Source organism: Lampetra fluviatilis, chromosome 8, assembly GCF_964198595.1.
Source record: "Lampetra fluviatilis chromosome 8, kcLamFluv1.1, whole genome shotgun sequence".
Taxonomy (NCBI): domain Eukaryota; kingdom Metazoa; phylum Chordata; class Hyperoartia; order Petromyzontiformes; family Petromyzontidae; genus Lampetra; species Lampetra fluviatilis.
Window position 1 is genome coordinate 4,748,877 of NC_136282.1, and position 18,414 is coordinate 4,767,290.

Below are 18,414 nucleotides of genomic sequence, written 5' to 3' on the forward strand. Positions count from 1 at the left end.
AATGGAATGTAGCAGGAGAGCAATGTAGATGTAATAAAATTAGGTATTTTAGAGTATTTGGCTACTATACATTTCCACGTGATAAGCCACTTTGCTATGATTTGTGGCTAGGTCGCTTCTGATCAAGAGCTGTATAATTCAGTGGGCCTTACCTGGTAAGAGAAAAATAGTTAATTTACTTCATAGTTTTAGGTGATATAAAAGATAAATATTTATTTTACATTTGGGATAGAATTAGTCGTAAATCCGAAAGGTATTCAGTCAAAGTGTTTCTCCACTCAAACAAGCATAGGCCAATGCTCATCTTTCCGATATTTCCTCGAGTCAGTGATGGAAATTTCACGATCATTACCCCGACTGAGATGTGAACTCTCACACATCTAATTGTGAGGTTCTAGATTTGAAGCTCTCGTGACTACAAGGATTCATACTCGTAGGTTTTTTCGGTAAAGTCACGTAGGTAAAAATAAAAAACTAATAATAAAAATAATAGAAATAAAATAATAAATCACGACGTTTCGGAGGCAACACAAGTCTCCGTCATGAGGTGGGATTTATTTTTTATTTTTACCTACGTGACTTTACCGAAAAAACCTAAGAGTATAATTGTGAGGTGTGTGCTATTGCCACAGCAGCACCCATTCAGTTCAAAAAATAAATAGTATGTTTCGTGTTTTATTTTATTCATGGTATGTGTACACAATCAGAATGAGAATAGAAAAGGTGAGCCCTGCTCTGCGCATACTGGATGGCCAGACGGTCGTAAGCACGGACAAGAGGAGCCTAACACCACCAGCCTTCTCCAGCCTCTGTCAGGCCCAACTGGAAGAGTTTCAGCGCTTGTCCCAAGGGCACATGACCACAGCACTCGCGTAAGTTCATCATCATCAATCATTGTCACAATACTACATGTATTTCATTAATAATGCAGGAAACCGTAGTCAGGGTTTTAACAAGTCAATGTTTCCACGTTCGGATGAGTGTGGGTCAGCACCCATCTTGTTGGGGGCCCTCTGAGCCATTGGTGGTAATTCTGTATTCCCATGGTGGGAGACACGAGATACTCGTTTCAGGCCAATCACTGCCTTCCTATAAAGTGATGCTCGAGTTTTTGACACTCGAGGGACTTTAACTCATGACCTTCCGATTGCGAGATGGGTGCTCTGCTCCAGTGCCACTTGGTTGAATATAACAATAAATGCATCGAAGGACAGTCTCATCTGTATGTTTTTTTTGTGTATGAGCACCATTCTGTGAAGTCGACAGTGGCTGTGTTTTTGGATTTATTAATGTATCTCATTACCATTTGCTGTATGTCTACTTTACTATGGCTTTTATGTTAAGAGTTACAAATTCCCGTAACTAAATGGTGTCGATTCATTTCTATTGCAGGCAACTAAAGACCATGGCGCGGCCACCAAATGTTGTGGATTTAATTTCCAAGCAGCTCGGGGAGGCGTCTAGGCTAGCAGAAGAGCATCGCTATGCTCAGGAATATGGAGAAATGGGCAGCCTTTCAATCGAACCCACGGTCGAAAATGTTCAAACTGAAAATCGCATCTCCAGTGCAAAGCTATCGCCTGCACAGAGTCAGGAGACGAATGGTGAACCTTCCAGCATTGCAATACTCACGCAGCAGCTTTCATCGAATCTTGAAAACACGTGTCCACCGAAAACAGCAGGCGGTTCAATCACCGATGCCCGTCTGCATGAAACCGGCCCAGGTTTCGCACGCGATGAAGGTGAAAGCGGAGCTCATTCCCCGGGCGCCGGGAGAAATGCGGATGGGTCAGGTTCACAGCGACGGGAAACGGAGTCCCAAAAGAGTCAACAGAGGGAGCTGTCGCTGCAAGTCGACGGAAGGCAGAGACAGCGGACTGCGGGCGCTGTTGCTTGTGGCCAGCAGAGGGAAACAAGTGAAGAGGTTTGCGGACCAGTTTCGAGCCAGCCGAAGGCTTCTGCCACCACTCGGGTGGCTATGAAAGCCAGCCATGTTGGCAACTTAATGGAGAAAGCAAAACAAAGCACTTTGGCCGAGTGAGTATTTTCATGTTTTTAATTTCTTCTTTTATGAATTTTTTTGAAATCGGAAACTCTCTGGTAGCAGCTTTCCTATGCTAAGTTCCTGCTGGGCATTTAGTCGTATTGCGTCTAATGTTATCATAGTTATGTGGGTGTTATTGTCTGCATTTAAACATGTATTATTGGTGTAATAAAGTCTTTTAGTCACTAAATTTGGCATGAAGTGACCATTTAATGAACCTCAAAATTTCAAAAGACAGTCTGTTTTTACTCATTTGTTTTGGTGTATGCTTAGATTCGTTTTGTTGTATTCACTTATAAACGAAATGTATCGTGTAAGTTATTAAATGATTTAAATAATTGCCTTGGTCTATTTGACACAGCGATACTGTGATGTAAAGAAACAGCCGGACTATTTGTTTTGGCTCATGAGCTATTTTTGTCAGTAATTTTTCTCAATTCAGAAACATAGTTTTGCATTGGCGATTACATATATTTTTTAAATATACGGTGTATTAATTCGTTATGCTATAATTATGATTTTTTAATAATTGTTCAGGAATAACAAAAGTGAAACTTCAAAGAATTCCTGGAAAGTTTTGTTTATTTAATGCATTTACATCCTGTGTTGCTTTACATTATAGATGGGAAAATTACATATCTCAATATTGCAAGGTTAAAATAAAGTAATGTTTTGGATAATCTCTCATAGGTATTATATTTTGGCAAATAATGTAATGATAAAGTAATTACCTAACTTTCGCTTTCAAAACTTTCCCATTAAAATTGTGAAGTAAAACTAGATGCAATCAGATGCAAAGTATACGTAGGCAGAATTACGTGTGTTTCGTTTTTAATAATACCATATAAAAAAACCGATATCTTACCAAAGAGACACCTGTCAAATGTTTTTTCCCACAGTTAAATGAATTATATACAGTATTCAGTCCTTAATGCACATTTAATTTTCTTGAAGATTAAAATGTTTTATTAAAGGTGTATTCTTCATTTGAAATCACCATTGTAAGTAGCGTTACGTGTAGTTGTGTGTATATATATACAATCAAGTGCTGTATTTTATAGTTAATAATAAAACATTATTATCCAGGTAGGTCAACAATTTATATACAAAATATTTGTTTGCGTTTATGGATTTTCAGTAATGATATGTTTGTGTTACATGTCTGATGGCGCATTCTAAGTTTATATACAAACAAACTTGTACATTATGTATATTATTTGCTGCTTAAACATTAACTTATTATTAACCTAAAGAATCCCCCTGATAAAATGGATATTGTGGTGGTGCTCTCTGCTGCTGACCATGCGAGAGTATTGGAAATTCCACATTGCTGTGCCAGCAGCCAGTCTCAACATTAGAGTTATAAAGAGCAGATTCAACTTCCCAACCAGGATTAGTATGCGCAGCCTTCACATACAGTACACGGTCTGTTACCTTTAACTCACTAAATACACCATGGGGAAAACATGAGCAAACATATTAAACTAAATTACTGAAAATTCAGCTCTCGGTATTACTGAAGCCTCTCCCACGTTCTTGTTGTCAGCCCGTAACTTCCCACTGCTGGGCAACGGCCTCCCCGATTTTCTTCCATTAATTATTTCCCTTCGTTGTTGCTCCCATCCTCGTCGTGGCCTCCGAACTCTGATGTCGTCGTCGCACTGCTGCCACTGCTGCTGTCTCTTCCGCTCTCTTACACGGATTGTTTTGCCTTGTCTTGGGGATCAACTCGCACATTTAAGGCCTTTTTTATTTAGCAAGCCTGACTCTGCTGACGAGAACCAGTCGGTCGAAAGCAATCCAGAGTTTACTTACCCAACCACTGTGCTTGATAATATTGGTCTACAAAGCCAATACAGGAGGCTGATGGGCGAACTAGTATTTTTACTTATACGTCAAGACACAGAACAGCGTCTGCTTGTATAACCCGCGGTGTTCCACAATGAGACATAGTGAGTTTATATACATGTAAACAAAAGTTGTAAGAGAGTGAAACTTGTGGGTATTAATCTTGTCGAGTTAACTTTGAGCTCTGCTTCTTGTACTCATAATGCTCCTCCACAGCAACGCCTAATGAGTTTGCGTTGGATATTTCTACCATGAACAGTGAACGGCCTCGCGTAACATTGTGCCCTGGCACCCCCAAAAACACCGTCTCGTTCTTTTCCTCCCGCCTCCCCCCCCAATCGCCCCTTGCGCAGCTTCGCAGCCACGGCCGTGCAGGCGCACTGGAGGGGATACCGTCTCCGCCGGGAGCTGCGGCGCCGGCAGGCGGCTGCCTCGCTCATCCAGGCCTCGTGGAGGGCACGGAGGGTCAGGAGGGCCCTGGCTCAGAGCACCCTGGCAGCCACGGTCACGGCCACTACACGATCTTGGCCAGCCACCCTGACTCCCCCCGTGCGTACATCCCAGCGGGAGACGGCGGCAACAGCAGGGCAGAGGAGGCAACGTGGAGCCACTGTCATACAGGTAGGTCGACAACGCCCCCCAGGTTATTATTTGTTATCACGGTTGCGGAGTGCAGGCTCGATGGCCCAAAATGCTGAGTGGTCAGCAACAAACAGCACTCTTCGGGTTAAATAGATACGCGTTAATATCCATATTAGAGGTTTTTTGGGTTAGATCGCGCAAATATATAAATGTGTCGTTAAAACCCGCCACCACCCGACACGGCCAACTGGTAAGGGTTGTTATGTAAACAGAATGTGCCAATTCGTCACTAGTACAGCACACCGGTGTGTTGAAGAGCCAAGTCACAACATTTACAATGTGGCTTGGCTCTCCAACACACCGGTGTGCTGTACTAATGACGAATTGGCATGTCCTGTTTAGGTGACAACCCTTACTAGTTGGCTGTGTCGGGTGGTGGCGGGTTTTAACGACACATTTATATATTTACGCGATCTAACCCAAAAAAAACCTCTTATGGATGATATTGGTCGCGAAAGCTTACGTGTTAAAGCGTTAATATGTTTCTTTATTTTGAGCAAACTTTGATAAGAACTTGCCAAAATAAACTATGAGAGGTAATTCCAAAGCTGAGCAGTGCAATGGAAGAAGCAGACAATGCAGGTCCAAGTGTTTTGGACCTGCATTGTGGTGGTTAAGCACAGCCGGGCTGAGATGAACAGTCAGTCTGATAGACCTGAGTCCTCAACATGGGTGGAGAAATCAACGTGTGAAGTTCACAGGAACCATGGTAGTCGCGAGAGAAGAGTCGTACGATGTTGCCGTGTTTTAGACATCAGTGCCGCCCTCTTGTAAGCGATGTTCATGCCCATAATTGTCCTTTTTTTGGGTACTTGGAACGATCATTGACCCGAGTTTAAACACAAATAAGCAAAGAGTTAGCACACTATACATGTTTATATGTTTTCTGTTATAAGGCAATGCAAATGATTAGTGTGGTGATTTTATCTGTGTTTGTACACCACTGCTAATGCAATGCCTTGCGTTTTTTTGTTTAATATGTAAGTGTAACATGTTTGTTGTTGAGGATTATTGTGTTAAAACGTTCCTTAAATAGTAATTCGCCAAATATCTCAGTGTAACATCATCCGTAAAAAAATAGTCTAGAGACTCGACGATGGTTTCTTGAATCAACAAATGACGACATAAATGACATAACCCATCCAGTTAGAGCGCCGGGCTCGCAATCGGGTGGGTACGAGTTAGAGAGTACGATTCAGTCGGTCATTCCTCCGGGTTTGATCAAATCAGTACCATTTAATGGGAAGCCAACAGAGGTTGTTGGCAGACAGTAATTTGATGTTGGCCCCCGCCATAGGCATGTGGCATTAGCGCTTCTGGCTCGAGGCAGCCAACAGAGATGCTTGTTTGAGGAGGGAAACACTTTGCCTTTGTATCACCGTGTTATTTTCAAACATCCATTGCAGAAATAACTAAGGGCACACAATCTCATATATACAGACATAACATCAATAGTAAAAAAATGTCAACAACTGTGTAAAAAGTAAAAGCCTGGTAGGTTCGGAGTGCATTGCGCAAACCGCCGCGTTTCAACTCCATTTTACATACAAACAAATACACATTTAATTAAAATGTAGGCATATATTCACACAAAATAAATTGTCTATAATTTTATTAATTGAAATGTGTACATGCAGGTTTTTCTATATATATATAAGTCTGCTGTCCTGCATATTTTGCCAAGGCAAAATATTGATCTTGAAGGCCAGTTAGCCAAATGGTTATTTTTTTTCCTTTCAGAAAACAAACTCAGATTTTTTTTTTGGTGAGATATATATACATATGTTTTCTAAAGAAGACCACCTGGCTAAAACGTCAAGATCTCCTTTTCTTCCCAGTGAGCAAAACTTATTCCTGTTTTTGGTTAAACCTGATCAACTACATACATCGATATTTAAGCATATAAACCACATGCGCGCACACACAAATAAAAATATCTCCCGTATAGCCTTAAAAGACTGTGGGGGAAAGTGGTGTTAGCGAGCACCTCTGAAGGCGGGCACGGCACACGAGGGGTTGCGTGGCCAGCCTCACGTCTGGCTGCCTTTGTCTCCCCCGGTGGCAATATTTACACACAACACCAGGTATTCATTTGGGGCTGAGTCGACTTAGGGGAGGCCCAGGACCGGTTCAAATTATCTTCACTGATGTCGGCCGTGAGTGGGAATTGAACTCGAGTGGCTGGGCTTGTAGCACAGTGTACTAACTGCTGTGCCACCGCTCCCTACACATATATACAAAGACAAAGATCCCCCATGTAGTTGAAAACAGACTGTTTGGGCAAGTGCTGTTAGTGAGCACCTATGAAGGCCGACACAGCACACAAGCGGGTGGGTGACCAACACCACGCCTGGCCGCCTTTGTCTCCCTCGGAGCAATATTTACACACCGCACCAGGTACTAATCTTAGGCTGTGTCGACCTAGGGGAGGCCCAGGACCGGTTCTGATAATCGTCACTTGTGTTGGCCATGAGTGGGAATCGAACTCGGGTCGCCGGGTTCGTAGTGCAGCGCGCTAACCACGACAATCCACACACATATGCACACGCACAGTACTCCTGTATGTATGTATGTTGAAATTCTTTTGCACCATATGTAACCAACTGTGCAAATCGGAGGTGCGGGAATATATATGTAGCAGACAACATGTCACCCTTCTCAAAACGAATACAGAATGGGACTCAACTCCGTAAGTGGCAGTGGTGGAATTTCTACATTCCCATGGCAGAGACCATTTTTCTGCATTGGCTGATCAATGTTTACTTCCCACAAAGTAGTGCTCATTTCATCAACCCGGGGGGGACAATGAGCTGTGTTATTCACCGATCGTGATCCGAATGTGCAACCTTTCTGAATCCAAGTCAATTGTTAACCAACTTGGCCGTGTATGTCCAGGTGTATCCTATGTAGTACATGAACACATAGCGTATATATAATTCAGTGATATCTTCTTGTAGTGCATGGCGAGTCTATGTAAATGATACGTCCAGGTTTAAGTTTGTGAACCACGTGATAGCTTTGGGAGAAGCGCGACTAATATTGTCCAGCGGAGAGCAAGCGTAGAATGCAGTCGTCGTTTGCGATACGGTCCATTTTCTGGCTTGGGTCGCCGGAGTCGTACTGTGGGTCATCTTTAACTTCCTACTCGTGGAAGGGGTTTGCACAGTAACCGGTCGCTGATCTAAAGCAGTTGATGGAGCCACCACAGTTTTCTTGGCAGATCGAAGCCAAGCGTAGCAAGTGGTGGGGCCCTCGTTGAAGAAGCTTTTATTAGGAACCTTGGCAAAACTCCACAGCATTTGCCAGCGGTCTTCAGTTAACCCCGCTACATTTGGTTGTCTCGTGTGGCGATCCCAGGTTGGTTTCCGGGATCTCAGGCGAGTTCGTGGAGGGTCAAGCAGGTCTTGGTGTAGCGATAATAACACTGCATTTCAAGCTGCACAAAGAGATGACATCACGGGGCACATTATGTGTGACATCACGAGGTGACGTTACGCGTAACGATGGCATCCGGAGGGGAGGTGGAGCAGATGCGTGAACCTAAATCGTCATGGCGGACACTGAGGCGAATCTTTTCAGTGGTGGTTTTTGGTGTCAAAGTTTTGGGAAAGTCTTTAGTCAATTTGGCAAGATTTCCATGCAGTAGGCCCCAATGAGCAAAACAATGTTCTACTGAAGTTTAGTTCTGATTGGACCACCTTCACGAGAATTATCATGCCCCAACATTACAGACAGAGATGACAGTGCTAACACAAACACTTTCGACCTTAGTTGCAAAGTGTTCAATGTAAAATGCCAATTCCAAAACGGAGATTAATTAATTGCAGATAGAATGTTACGAAATATTTATGTTGCTGAAGGAAAGAAATATTGAACAATTAATTGTAGTCCTGACAGAGAAAATGTAAATTCAAACATTTTTTTCCCACATTCATTTTAAGTCTCTGGTATTTTCACTGCATGAGAAATTGGCTCATTCACTAAGGTTACTTCTTTTTTTTAAGCAAAAAATACCAGGGGTATACATTTACTCTGGGAAAGATAAAATATGTGGAGTAAGTCAGGGTATTCCACCATTGAGACTTCATTAGGACCTTTGAAATGGCTATCGGTCAAAACATTATATGTTTGAATTTTTGTTAGCTTAATACCATTGGAATATTGTATGTCACTTTCGGTTTAATAATAAGCATTTTTATTATCGTTACACATTTTGCAATTACAGACATTTCTCATGTGTATGTGCGTATATGTGCAGCACAGTTTAGACGGGATATATAAAATATTTACACTGCTTAATATGCATTTAAAATATATAAATGTATACTTAATTTTCGAATCAATATTTAGGTAAATTAATGTTTCATAATCGTAAGGCTCTGAGTTCAAATTCCAGTTAGGTGTCGAATCAGACCATCATGCTCTTGGGTTCGATAAAATGAGTACCACCTTTTGAGAAGTCAGAATTTGTTGTCTAATGGATAGACTGGCAATTACCGTAATGTGGAATTTCCACTGCTAACTCAGGGTTGCCGCGTGGAATGAGCATTGCCCCATAATTGTTTTATTCGTGAAACAATTCAGCCGGCCAGGAGGCTCTGCACAGAGCGAACAGCTCGCAATCGGAAGGTTGCGAGTTCAACTCCTGGTGGGGGGTTGACTCAGCCCATCATCCCTCTGGTGTGTCGATGCAATAAGCAATTACCTATTCGTGAGGATGTCAACGGCGGCCGTTATTTGGTTGGGCTCTTCCCCACCATGGGAATGTGGAATTGCCACCACTGCTCAATGTTCATTTGAGCAGGAAATTACTTTGAGTGAAAAGATTTGGCCTTGAACAGAGCTAGATTTGAAGCTTTCGTGACTGCAAGCATTCATATTCTTAGGTTTTTTCGGGAAAGTCACGTAGGTAAAAAATTAAAATTGATGAAAGTGACGGTTCCACCTGAAGACTGAAGCTTGTGTTGCCTCCGAAACGTCGTGATTTTTATTTTAATTTTACTTTTATTAATTTTATTTTTTTACCTACGTGACTTTACCGAAAAAGCTAAGAATTTGAACAGAGCGTTTACCCCAACAGCCTATCCTGGCGAAAAGACGGGTCGGCTCATTTGTGGGTTTGTTATGTGCGTATATGTACCCTGTGTGATGGCAGCTAGATGAACATGTGTATGAACTTTGATTTAAAGCTTTCGTGACTGTAGGGATTCATATTCTTGGTTCTTTCGGTAAAGTCACGTAGAAGGGAAATAATAAAATAATATAAATATAAACGGGGCATTTTATATTCATATTATTTTATTATTTCCCTTCTACATGACTTTACCGAAAGAACCAAGAATATGTGTATGAACCTCAGCAGAATTGCAGCGAAAAATGCAATCTCTGCTGACATTTAAATTGCCTCGCAACGACTCACACTGTATTGTGTATTTACAATGGGCTACATCCAGCTGTTAGTCTTCTGTGATTGCGTTGATTGAATGATGTCGCCATGAGGAGGCTTTTGTGCAGACAAGTGTGGGACGAGAAGCACACAGTGTCACAATCGTGGCTTCTGATAATCGTGTGTATATAATTTAACGGACCACTGTGTGACTCCCAATGAAAAACATGCATTTGCACATGGCGCTAGTGTGCGAATCATATATTGTCTGTTATTTTGGGTCTCCTTCTGCATACAATAAGCCTGTTGCAAGAAGGTTTTTTTGAGAACTCGTTGACTGTTTACGAATTACGCAAGAGCGTTTAATACAATGTTTGCAATACATCTGTAAAGTTTATCACAACAGTTTATCTATGGTTGGGCCTTTTACGCGTCCTTAGATTTTTGCCAAAGTTGAGCGCAATCTGGAATAGTTTAAATGAGATCAAGGAACCGGAAAGATGGCTAACTTCATCCAAAAACAAAACTTGACTGTAAATGCGGTGAAAAAAATATCTAGTTTTTTTGTCAGTGGTCATGACGTGTTTGTATTGTTCCCTACTGCTAACTTTCAATCATGCTCGTTGATGGTTGTGCCACGTGCATGTTGCCTGTTATGGAAAACATTCATACAAGGAGATGTATGTGATACGTGTTTGGATGAACAATTTTAATTATCTTTTTAGTTAACAATATGTTGGCTTGCTTTATGGCATGAATCAAAGCCAAAGTGTCAACACAATGCTCAACGGAGCATTGTGTTGACATTGGGCCAGTGGTGTAAATTCTACAGTTCTATGACGGTTTGCCAGATTCTCAAGAGGATGATCGCTGTTAAGTTGCCATAAAGTGGTATTCATGCTATCAATCCTAGACGGGAAATGGACTGAGTTAATCCCTGACCAGGATTTTAACTCACAGTCGTCTGATTGTGAGGTTAGCACTCTCTTGGCTGGGAAAATAAAATAGTTCACAGTCATCTTCTTGGTTCTTTCGGTAAAGTCACGTAACTTTACCGAAAGAACCAAGAAGATGAATCCCTGCAGTCACGAAAGCTTTAAATCGAAAAGTTCACAGTCAGTCGATTTAACATCTTAACTTGTCAATGAAGTTGTTATTTTTCTTACTGCTGCCATGAACATTTGCAAAATAGTACATGCATATTTTTATACAAAAAATTCTATTGAATCATTTACATCAGTCATGTTTTCTTCATGATATTTCTTGCCTTGTGCTGAACAAGTAACGATCCATTGGTGGAAATTCCACATTCATATAGCCGGTCACTGATCTCTCCCGAGGGCAACACAATTGACCTCCCACGAAGCAGTACAGCCTCACCAGGTGGTGTTCATTCTATCCAACCCTGAGGGTGATGGACTGTGTTGACACTGACTGGGGATTTGAACTCTGATCTGCTAAGGTTGTCAGTTGCCATGTCGACATTACAACGGTGCACGGCTTTAGCCATGAAGGAGGCCATCGACATGGTATTGCCATGCTACTGCAGTGCCTTGATTGTGCCCATTGTTGTAAAACCAACCTCTGCCATCCCACAAACATGGGTGCCCTCATCGAAAAATAATGTTGCATAGCCATAACGCATAAAGGCTTCGTAAAATAAGTTAATATCACCTTCAACCAATGCGGTTTGATACTAACTGCAAAAATACGTTAAAGGTCAGACCAAATTTGAAAATATAGTAATCTACACTGGAAAAAAAATCTAATCAAATAATCTTTCTGCTTAAATAATCACAGGATGGTGCTCATCTCTTTTGTTGGCCCCGAGCCAAGTGATGGGATTTCCACATTCCTCTGGTGGTATCCAGTCTATCCGCAGTGCAACCACCTTTGATTTCTCTCTACAATGTAGCACTCGCATGATTGACTCGAGCAAGATGATTGGCTGAATTGGCTCCCGAGGTGGAATGTTTTGCTCGTCACTTTCCAACTGTAAGAGTGCTCTGGAAAGAGCATCACCGGCGTGGGTTAATGACCTCGAGTGGCCAGATTTCAGTCATGCCGAAGCACATCGTTGTGGCCATTATCCCGTTGTTAGTAATGGAGACTTCGGCTCTATCGTTTTTTGCCAAAAAAATCACTTGAAAGGGCGCATTCACTAACATGTGAATCGGACCCTCAGTTTAGAATATTGACTATGCACAGGCTCTTGGGAATCATCTGCAATGCCCATGCAGCTCTCACCAGAGTTTATAGACAAACACAGCTGCCTACTTCATTATCCTGCAGTTTGTGTAAAATCGTAATAAAGCTGATGAAGATTAATGTAAATAATTTGTCAGTCATTTGAACCAACATTAGTTTTCATGATTTACAGTAGCTTATTAAGCTGCTTGCATGTAACAACAAGTTGGTGCGTGTGTAATGTATTAAGCACATCACACGGTTCATGTGGTTAAGTGTTATTGTAGAAGAAAGTGTTTTAGGAACAGCACCCACACGTCCACAATTGTAGATATATGATGTGGGGTAGAGTGCCGCGACTCTGAACAGACATTCAAAAATATGGTGTACTTTCCGTCCAGAAAATAGCCATGCATTGTCGCTAATTAAAGAAAAATAAAGAGATCTCTTTCGTGAAAAACAGTAGATTGCAAAATATGTTGTTTTGCTTTCTATTTAAAGTGCACTTAATCCTGAGCTCTAAAAGGCTAATGCACACCTGTTGAAGTGGTACAAATGACCTCGGTAAAATATTTATCTTTATTAAAATATGTACGTGACATGATGAAGTATCTCTCGAGAGCTGTAGGTAATTGATTAGGCCGTCATATACGTATCGCGTGGATGTTATTAAACACCGTAATACTACACCTTTGTGTGTGCGTGTGGCTACGCACCCGTTTTGTAAGTGCAACTTGGCGCATATGTTTTACTTTATTCCCATGTATGGAATCCTCACAATAATGTTTCTGACTGCCATGTCTGTTCACTATTTGCTTCATTCTTTAGCTGCAACAGAATAAAATGTCATGCTATTTCATTATAAGAAATTTTTTTTTATCTTAAAATAACCATTAAATGTATGATTGTAAAATATGCAAGAATAATATGTAATAATGGCATGTACTTGGCTTCGGGGAGAAGTTGTGGGGAGAGTGTTAGACGTGCTAAATCCCTGCAATAGTGTTCAGTTCTGGGAGACTAGGATATCAGGTTTTAGGCCATTTCATCGATCGGATATATGTACCGTGTTTACATTTTTCATGATATCACAAATATACGAACCAATGTGTCAACCAACCAAGATTGTACAATGTATAGTTGTATAATGTGTGCGTCAAAAGTATAAATTCCAACTGTATCCTTGCTCAAATAAGCATAAGAATGATTTGAGCAATCCCTTGGTGGCCATGATTTATCATTGGAAATTCCATGGCAGGGACAATTATATTCAAAGCAAGACTGCTGTTGACCTGCCGCAAAATCAAAATGTCAAGTTACCAAGTACATGTGAAAGTTACTCATCTCCTTTGGCAGCCATGAGCCAATGATGCAAATGTCATATTCCTCTCATGGGGGCCAGTCGACAAGAGCCTTACTATAATAAAATACCTCATATCTATGTGAGTGTCGACTCTGCCTCAAATGAGTACCTGGTGTGGTGTGTAAACATCGCCACTGGGGAGACAAAGGCGGTCGGGCGTGGTACTGGCCACCCACCTCCTCGTGCCCCGTTCTCGCCATCATAGGTGCTCGCTAACAGCACTTGCCCCAACAGTCTGTTAAAAGCTATACGGGGGATCTTTGTCTTGTGCAAATGTTATGCCCTCGGCCTGTTTTTACAGGTTATATTATGCACATTGGTGTCAGAGCTCAACAGTGTAGGAAGTTCCAAATACACCCAATTTATATTCTGCATGGTCTTTTTAAACAATTGCAATACCTGTAGACACATTAAACTTAAAACACAAGCCAAAATTCTAAACGAGCAGAGCTTAAATGCTTTTTGTCAGGAAATGGCAGCTTTAGGTAGTTATTTTTCCACATTTTAAAATAGAAAAAATATTTTGTTTTCGTTTGTTACATTTTTACGAACGTAATAAAAACAGTCATTAGCTCCTGTATTCTGGGTTAAGTAAAACTAAATTGCATGGTTAACAAATAACAAAGGAACTAATCTCTTATTTTCTTACCATGGCGTGAATAATCAATAATGCAAAGGCTGTATTAAGCTTGAAAGTGTTGCCACCATTATAGTGTTTGCATTAGTGTACATTTTGCTAATAGTTTGCCATAAATCTGTTGATGTATTCAAGGCCTTGTAGGCACGAGCGAGCGAGAGAGAGGTAAAACCCTGGAATGTCCTGAATCTGTAAAACGTCATTAGTTTCCCCAGGCTGGGAAACCCAGTGGAGAAGAGGTAATGACGGGAGGTTAGGTAACAACAATGTTACAGGTTGGGTTCAGCGTATTTGAGCTATACAAGGGTACCGTTATTCATTCAGAGGCGAGGCAAATCATTTTCGATATTCAAATTTCACAAAGTGTCTTGACCGCGCTCATCTCCATCGGAGGCCCGTGAGCACGGGTGAAAATTCCACATTCTCATGGCGGGAAATGGTCACTCCATAGGAGGACTGTGGTCGACTTCACAACAGGCTGATACCTCTGGGGACAATAATATTTTTTATTGTGACTATTAATAAGCACTCATGTAGAAATTGTGTAATGAACAACAATCGTTGCCTTCATGTTCAGAAATATCTTCTCCGTCAGTTCGAACAAGTTATGGACCGATGTTTTGCACTCAGGAACAGTAAACCAAAGTTATAGAGTTATGGGCACATGAAGTTGCTCGGTGGTTTGAAGCTTGGTTTTAGGATATCAGGTTTCAGGCTTTGATGAGAGCACACTGTGGAGACTTTAAAGTTAAGCAGAGCTGCAATAACTGAAAAAAATACTTACGAAAATGCTTTGCTGTGAGCGCATGTTTTATGTTTGATTTTAAAGCATTTTATAGGATTATAAATAGGACAATAAGGAAGAGCAATACAAAAGGAGTCAAAGTGCCACCCTACTCATCTTTGTTTATTCCACTTAGAAAGTGGTGAAAATTCCCCATTAGTTTATCTGGGGCCAAGACCATATTTCACACAGCCGTATCAAATACACACTGTCTGCTACACATATACACACATTGATGCGCAAGGCACAAATAGCACGTTTTAATGCTGGCATAGCCATGGTTAACCAGATAGTTTTAAATAAACTCTCAGAGCCAAGACAATCCGAATTGCATTCAAAACCACGTACATTTGATGGTTCCTTTGTGGAGTCATTACTAATGACTGGGGCTTAGAGCAGAAAATGTGAAAACCTGTTTAATTTCGGGTGGCCACGTGGGGCTCAAACCCAAGATCTCACCGGTGCTGGTTCAATATTCTGGCAATGGGCATAGCTTTTGTCCCTTGAGCTGTAAGGCCACCTCTCCTGCCAGAGTTTTAATTCCTGGATAAATGATAATGAATACATTAAATAAATCAAGGAACGATTCACATTGTTTTATTTAAGAAAATAAATTGTTTGTTTTTGTTTGCTTTTGGAAAATAATCACCAGTATTAAATTGTGTGCGTGTGTATGTTCTTTTTTTATAATCAATTCCCCCATGGTTAACCACAACTTGCACGAAAAATGAAAAGTATCTGCTAAATGTAAAACCTGTGCTCCTGACACCGCACAGAGGGTTACTGGAACAAGCGAGTATTTGCATTTACACGGCAGTAATTAGGGTATCGCTTTCCCCTGGGCCGCTGCTTGAAGGCAGGCTCACTGTGGGCTCCTGTGAAAGCTGGGTCGGGCTGTGTTAACCCTGCCTGCTTAACTCGAGATGGTGATAAGGGTCGAATCTGCTTTGCAAGGACGAGGGCAGTGCACCAATTTCTGTGGCATTTCCCATTAAGGAACCACGGAGCATTTAAATGTGGCTGCCTGCAACGTGCCATTTGCAGAACTTAATAATAATTCACTTACATGTATTTATCCAAGAAAGCCACGAAGAGTCATGAGACAATCTTTCAGGAATGTCCTGTAATTGTTTTTCTATTTTAAGATGTTTCAAGCAAAGTAACGAGTGTTTATACAAGTAGCAGAAAATCGGAGCACCTGGAAAAAAAACCAGGAACACGAGGGGGTAACACTGTATCCCTGTATAGATGGAAGCAGATGGTGATTAGTCCACATGCTGTACTGCCTTCTCCTGGCGAGCCACGGTACGGCACCTCGATGCCTACACGGACGGAGTTTTGCAACATTTGTGCCATCTACTAAACGTCACCTCTGTCGTGCTGGGTTACAGGTGTACATGGCCATCAACACCTGGCACACGATTACTTCAACATTGGTAACAATGTTTTTTTAATTCCTCACCATGCACATCTTTGGTAAGTGGTATCTGAACCTGTCCTGGCTCACACGTATCTTGACTTAAGTGAGTAGCTGGTGACATAATGATGGCCAGGCATGGGTTCAGCCACACCACTCTGTGTGCCATGCAGTGATCGTTTAGATTATTTGCCTGCTATAAATGTTCATGTGATAAGCTACTTTGTTGAGTTATAATTTGTGACCAGGTCGCTTCTGTAACATAAGTTAATAGCTCAGTGGGCTTCACCTAGTAAAATTTTATTAGTGTTGTTTTCTTTGTATGTTTTTCAGTGATTTGCTTCCCTTTCCTATACTTTGCACTCCTATCGATTTTTTTTATTGTTTGTTATTGTAACGTTCTGACCTGCCCCTCCTGAACATCTGTGTAAAAGAGCTTTACAGCTCATCAGATTCCTCCAGTATGAATACATATTCTGATTCTGTGCTTTGTAGGTGTTCACGAACAACATTTTCCCAATGGTTCATGAGAGTATATGGGGGTATATATTTTTTTGTCGTTATTGGGGCACTGCATTGTGATCAAGCAGCCCCTGGTCAAATTCCTTGGTGTGTATAACACCAGTAGGCAATTGAAACTTGGCTTATCCTCCCTTGGGTCAACTCGGGCTAAAATGGCTGCACCTCGTGTGGAGTGATCACCATCAACAATGGAAAGATGGTCCTACATGCGTCTTGCTGACCACAGCACCTTAGCATGTGTCGAGTCAGGCTTAATAGATGCTCACTAACAGTTCCTTCACCAATAGCTAAACGACTCCAAGGGGAATAATTGAGTGTGGCATATGGTATAGCTTATACAGAAGCAATTTGTGTCTCAGAAATTGGATTTAAGGTGTCTGGCTTTCAATCCTACTTTAAATATTGCATTTAAGCAATGGTTTTGAAATTATGTACGGGTATCTTGATGACATGCATGTCTTAATGAGGGTAAGTAATTTGCACAGATTAGCACGTGTTAGTAATTGTATCATATAAAATGAATTAATTAGGTGCATTAACAATATAAATCAAAATAATATAATAAAGGCATATCGCTGTAAAGCATATGCATTAGCAATACTCTTCAAATACTTATTAGAGTATTCATGTCTAGTGAAATATTTTAATATCACACTCTACACTGGTACAGCCTCTTTCACTTAATCATACACTTGGTCACAGCCATGGCTGTATCTATGCGTACACACCCACATTGTCTACATATATACACATCCACACATTTGAACAGACATATTCCAGTATGTGTGTGCACACATTAAACTATGCACACTTACTCTCATTTACACTCGAGGCTCATGCACAAAGGCAAATATCCTCTGTATAGCTGTATATAGACCATATGGGGCAAGTTCTCTTTGCAAGTACTGTACCTATTAAGGCTGGCACAGCGCATAAAGTGGTTGTATGCCGAGCACCGTATGTGCTGTGCCTTTGTCTCCTCAGTGTTGTTATTGACACACTACATGAGGTACTCATTTAAGGCTGAGCTGACCTATGGGAGGCCCACCATAGGTTTGCATAACAATTTCCATTCGAGTTGTATATATCGAGGTGCTCAACGTTGTGGCCACAATCGTGACAGTGCACTAACGACTGCGCCACCACTCCACGTGTGTATATGAACACACGTGAAAAAAACTATCCGTAAAGTCCATGAACATCACAGGATGTAATTACAGTCAACAGAAACAATACTAGGTGTCGTATTTGTTTGTATGTACTGCATTGCTACATGTGGAGTGTATGTGCAATAAAAAAAATCGGTATTAACAGGGTGTGTGAGTTCAATCAGGTAGCACAAAGCAATGGTCAATTCATATGACTCAGCTGGACTTAGCAGAGTCCCCTTTGGTCTTTTCCTACTTGAGTCTATTTTACAAAATGATAGCAAGTCATGATACATTGCCTGTTCATCAGCTCCATGTTCAGACGTAAATAACCAACTACGTTCATATATGCGGCAAGATTTCACCATCCAGACGCATGGTTGTTGTTGAATAGATTATGCTCAAGTGAACGTGGGCCATCATATCTACTTGCAAC

The 18,414-nt window shown here is 41.3% G+C and overlaps 1 protein-coding gene across 5 annotated transcripts in view; it reads left to right on the forward strand.

Moving 5' to 3' along the window:
• LRRIQ1 (leucine rich repeats and IQ motif containing 1) overlaps positions 1–18,414 on the forward strand; it is a 111,967-nt gene that overhangs the window by 28,957 nt on the left and 64,596 nt on the right. For all 5 annotated transcript variants that reach the window (XM_078858891.1, XM_078858890.1, XM_078858894.1 and 2 more), the window contains 3 exons: positions 708–872; positions 1,393–2,037; positions 4,246–4,513. In XM_078858891.1, the coding sequence (XP_078715017.1) occupies positions 708–872; positions 1,393–2,037; positions 4,246–4,513 (1,078 nt within the window). The remainder of the gene's footprint in view (positions 1–707; positions 873–1,392; positions 2,038–4,245; positions 4,514–18,414) is intronic.